Source organism: Pterocles gutturalis, unplaced genomic scaffold (assembly GCF_000699245.1).
Source record: "Pterocles gutturalis isolate BGI_N339 unplaced genomic scaffold, ASM69924v1 scaffold14603, whole genome shotgun sequence".
NCBI lineage: Eukaryota > Metazoa > Chordata > Aves > Pterocliformes > Pteroclidae > Pterocles > Pterocles gutturalis.
In genome coordinates, this window is record NW_010125880.1 from 4,355 (window position 1) to 9,442 (window position 5,088).

General features: G+C 57.7%; 1 protein-coding gene across 1 annotated transcript in view; it reads right to left on the reverse strand.

Annotated features, from left to right (window-relative positions):
• Positions 1-5,088, reverse strand: part of ADAMTS15 (ADAM metallopeptidase with thrombospondin type 1 motif, 15) — a gene marked incomplete at its 5' end in the record, with an annotated part of 8,279 nt that overhangs the window by 310 nt on the left and 2,881 nt on the right. The window contains 8 exon segments of the mRNA XM_010078760.1: positions 5-337; positions 339-449; positions 1,031-1,206; positions 1,800-1,981; positions 2,095-2,272; positions 2,564-2,847; positions 3,242-3,409; positions 3,568-3,700. Coding sequence (XP_010077062.1) covers positions 5-337; positions 339-449; positions 1,031-1,206; positions 1,800-1,981; positions 2,095-2,272; positions 2,564-2,847; positions 3,242-3,409; positions 3,568-3,700 — 1,565 coding nt within the window.

Below are 5,088 nucleotides of genomic sequence, written 5' to 3' on the forward strand. Positions count from 1 at the left end.
CCACTTGTAGGATGGACGCTTGTAGCTGGGTCTCCCACTGTCCAAGCGGTTGGACAGGCTGAGGACGCTGTTGTTGAGGTCCGGTGGGGTCTTGCCCTCCTTCTTGTAGGAAGACTTGTCTTCCTTGTTCTCTTTGGGGAGGTAGAAGGAGTAACGTACGCGGGGAGGGGTCATCTTCCCCACGGAGAGCACCTCCAAAGTCAAGGGTTCTTGAATGGGTTTGAAGGCTTGGAGGCTCTCGACGGCGGTGCCGGTGCCACTGTAGCGCAGGACGCTGCCCTTCACCATCAGGGCCCTCTCCACGGCCGAGACGATGAAGAGGCCGGTTCAGAGGGACATTGTTCAGCGCCAGGTAGTTGTCGTCGCTGATCAACCCTTTGTAGCCCCGCTGCCGGATGTCAATGTTGGAGGCACCCGCGGGGATGACCACCACAAAGTTGTAGCCGTGCCTGGAAGAGAAGAGCAGGCAGGGGGACATCAGGCAAGGGGACATCCCGCTTCAACATCCCAAAGCTCTGCAGCTTCAGCCCTGAGATCTTCCCATCCAACAGGTATCTCCTCCTTCCCATGAAATTAATTTTGAATCTCCTCCCTAAGCTGAGGTCACTCAGATATGAGAAGACCCTTCAGCTCTTCTGGCTCAACATGGAGAGAACTCCATCAGCAGAAGCTGATAGAACATTAAACGTGTCCTGCTTCTCAGGAGTTTGCTCAGGATGGACTCAGAATCCCCGAATGGTTTGGGTTGGAAGGGACCTTACACACCATCGAGTTCCAACCCCCTGCCGTGGGCAGGGACACCTCCCACTAGCCCAGGTTGCTCAAAGCCTCATCCAGCCTGGCCTTGAACCCCTCCAGGGATGGGGCATCCACAGCTTCTCTGGGCAACCTCTTCCAGTGCCTCACCATCCTTATAGTAAAAAATTTCTTCCTAATATTTAAGCTAAATCTTCACCCCCATCAGCATCTCCATGACCTTCCTGCATCCACCCCAAAAAGCAGGGCTGGGAGCCAGGGACCTAACGCTTACATGGGTTTGGTGAACAAGCCTGAGACCTTCTTGCAGCTTTTGTTGTCTCCTCCGCACACGCTGCATTTGTCGAACTTCTTCTTGGAGCCCAGCTTGCCGTCGCAGCCCGCTTTGATGCATTTACCCTGGACGCAGACCGAGGTGGAGTCTGGGGAGCAAGGGGTGCCATCCACAACCTGCACGAGGGTGAGCAAAACAAGCTGCTGCATTTTCTGGTGCCACCCCACAGCATCCAGCCCAGGGCCACCCAAATCCGTCCAACAGGTCCTGAAGAGATGCTGGCAGGCACCGTGTCGCCCTTTGCTCATCCCCTGCTTTTCAGTCAGGATTTTTAGGGTCTCTGAAAAGAGACAGATGGGACTACATCCCTTTTCTTCTCCATCTACAGCATTTTCTGCACTTTCTGTTGCATTGGTGCAAAGGGAACAAGCTGCTCTGGGGAGGCAGCTAACACCAGTCTGTTCAGCCCCACATCTGACCCTCTCCAGCATGCACATGACTTCCCCACCACCGTGATTGTCATCCCCTCCATCAGGACTATGGGCACATCCCATACAAAGCCATTGGAAGACCCTACATGGACCAACTCCAGCCGTGAAATAAATGATGGGACATGTACATGCTGCTTCATACCAGCCTGGTGGATTCCCCTCCCCTACAGCCTCAGCTAACACCAGCTGCCCGCCAGACAAGGAAAATATATTTATATCCAGGCACACTGGAGTCATCCTACAGCCCAAGATGCTGACCCTGAGCATCCCTCACCAACCTTGGGAGCCAGCACGTAGAAGTAGCCAGTGCCGTTAGCCCGGCAGATGAGTTTGCATTTATCCCGTGGCGAGACGCCGGAGTATTTGGGGACCCAGGAGACGGAGGCAGTGAGGCGGTTGGTGCTGTGGCTGTAGCCATTGAAAGCCTCACACTGTTCCTCGCGGAAGCTCTTCCCCGGCACTGGAAGAAATGGGGATGCACATGGAATTGGGGACCAGTCTGGACCTCCAGTGCTGGTTCTGTGGGGTTGTTACAGGTCATGCACCCAACCACCAGCAAGCTGAGCCTCTTACCTGCAGCAGAGCAGGGCTCCAGGTTGCAGGAGCGGTACTTGACACGGACGCCCTCGCAGTAGGACCCCCCGTTGGCAGGCACCGGGTCGGTGCACTCCCGCTTGGCCAGCTGCACCCCTCCACCACAGGTCCGCGAGCACTGCCCGTAGGGTGCCCACTTCGCCCAGCCACCGTCCACCTGCGGGGATGTGATGGGCTGAGATGCTGAACCCCCTTCACCCACCAGTTCCATCCCAAATGGGGGTTTTGTCCAGACTTGGATTCCCCAAACCTGCCCAGGACTGGATGGCCCAGAGCAGCAGCATCCCTCCTCGAGGAACATGCAATATCCAAGGGACCTGCATCTCTTTCTACATCAGCATCCCTCTGCTGGGTCCACAGCATGGGGGATTACCCATCCAGCACCCATGCAAAAACTTGGGGTGACCCCAGGGGATGTTTTTTGGGGGTTCACAGCGCAGGTACTCACCCTGTACTTACTGATGTTATGCCTCTCAACGCAGGCGCCCTTCAAGCAGAAATGCCCCTCGCCACAGCTGGTGCCATCCGCCCAGGGGAAATGCCGGGTCTGGCAGACGATCTGCCCGCGGGCTTTGCCCGTGCACCACAGCTTGGCGCAGTACTGCATGTACGGGCAGGGCTTGGAGCCCACGCCGAAGGCCAGCTCGCACTGCTGGTTCAGGCTGTAACTCGTCCCCGGCAGGTCTTCGGGCAATGGGATGGGTTTGGCAGGCTGGTCCAGCAAACAGTCTCCTGCGGGAATGGGGATGGGGCTCTACTGGGTGCTTGGGGAGTTGTAGGGACCACCATGGGGAAGGGAGGGATGGCTGCTGGTTGTTGGGCCAAAGCTATCCACCACCCAGGGGATCCGGTACTACCCCAGGGATGCTCTCGAGGTCAGCTGCATCCCACACCCAAGTGACTCCATCTCTTGGCGATGCTGGGCAGAGGGCAGATGTCACTGCTGGGGACTCCCCAGAACTGAGGAAGCCTGGCTGGGGCAGAAATGCTGCCAAGTTCCCCATTTCTTTTGAACTTTGGGGACAAGAGTTGCTCTACAGCCCAACAGCCTCTCCAAGTAACCAGCCCCAGGGATAGATCCTGCTCCAGACACAGGTAAGAGGATGAGGGGCAGAGGAAGGCTCACCGTGGCCACTGTCGAGGAAGTCGGTGATGATGGCAGCGCTGCAGGCTGACCAAGGATTGGCACGGTCAATCTGGATGAGGGTAGGGGACATCATGTGGTTTGTCTTCAGGTGACCAAAGACCTCCTCGCAAGCCTTCACATTGTCATGGGGCATGTTGAACACATGGCCTGGGGGGGGGATAAGGGATGGCAGCATGAATGACCCCACTTGGCAGAGCCCCCGTGCCTTCTTGCAATGGGGGAAACTGAGGCACAGAGCAGGGCAGAGCTTTGCAAGGGTTGTAAAGGCTGTGGGCAGCCTTTGAGAGGAGAGCGGGGAGCCTTACCCAGCTCGTGGGCAGTGGTGAAAGCCGAGGGGAGGCCATCGTCCTCGATGACGGAGCAGCTGCGCTTGGGGTCACACATGGTCCCCACGTCCGCCATCCCCAGCGTGTCGCAGGTGGTGGCACCGCACAGGTCCTGCGAGGCAGGGAGGTGAGGGGTTAGTCCCGGGGCCACCGCGGACACCACAGTTCCCCATCCCTGGTACCCCCCAAGACCTCATCCCAAGCTGCTGGGGGGAGGAAGCCTAAATGGATGGGGACCACACCAGGCTACAGAGTAGGAAACCTCATCCTGACCCTGCTGCAATGATGTGTTTGCTTTTAACCCCACCGCCAGGGATGCTTTTTGTGCGGAGCATCCTCCCCTGCCTTTAACAACAGCCTTTCCCACCCAAATGGGAAGGCACCTAGTCTTGGGTTCACCGCTGACCTGTTTCTCAACCTCATTTCTCAGCTTCTTCCTAGGAACAAGAAGCCCCTGGATGGGGTTCAGAGGTTCCAAGACTAAGGGAAGTTCTTTGGTCTCTCCGAGACACTTTGCAGCCATCCCTGGAGCCCAGCTGATGGAAGGAGGACCCAGCCCAGCCTTCCACCCCCAGCACAAGGACAGCATGAAGATGCAGACGGGACAGAGGATGCAAAAGGTCCCGTTGTAGGTGGATCTGCCCTTTTTCGGGATCCAAAGGTGCTTGTGAAAATAAAAAGTCCCTGCTTGAAGAGGCATCACTGCTGCAGCCTTGTCCTCGAATGTCCTCTTGCCCTCCTGGGGGTGGCGTGGCTTTGGGAGGACTGGAGCATCGTCCCCATCCCTCGGTGTCATCCCAGCTGGGCTGGGGACTCCATGTAGGGGACAGGGAGCAGCCTTCCACGTGAAACCGTCAGGGACTCTCCGGGCGCTCCCGTGCTATAAATAAGCATGATTCATGCTCAAGTGCTCGCCCAGCCAAAGTGCTTGGGTTGCTCGAAATCTGCCAAAATTTCCAGCCAGGTTTCCAAACTTGAAGGCATTCCCACTCCGGCAGGTTCAGCCGTGGGTAAATAACAATCCCGATGACTTCAGAGAGCCCCGGCCAGGGCTCAGATGGCTTTAACAGGAGACCTGTGGCTACAAAGTCTGGAGGCACAGACGAGACCGGGATCTCCGGAGAGGCGAGGCGGAGAAACACCTGAGTCTGGGCGGCTGGTGGAAAACCCCGTCGTACAACAGCTCTGCCAGTTTTCCTTGTTGGCTGGGTCCCTGCCGCATCCCTTGGCCCCCCGCGCATTGGGGCAAGCAGGTGACAACTCCACATCTCCAGGAGCAGGGGTGACTAAATGGGGCTGGCAGTGTCCCCTGTCCCAAAATGCCACCAAGAGCCAATGCCATGGATGGATGGATGCCATGGACCCATGGATGCACCTTGCCCAAGCCCCCCTGCCTGTGCTCTCCCCTGGGGCGGTCCCAGCGCTGGGGGTTGGGGGGTAAAGGTGGGGTGGAGGAGGGACACACACAGCATCACAGGGAGGAGGCGGCCACTCGCAGCT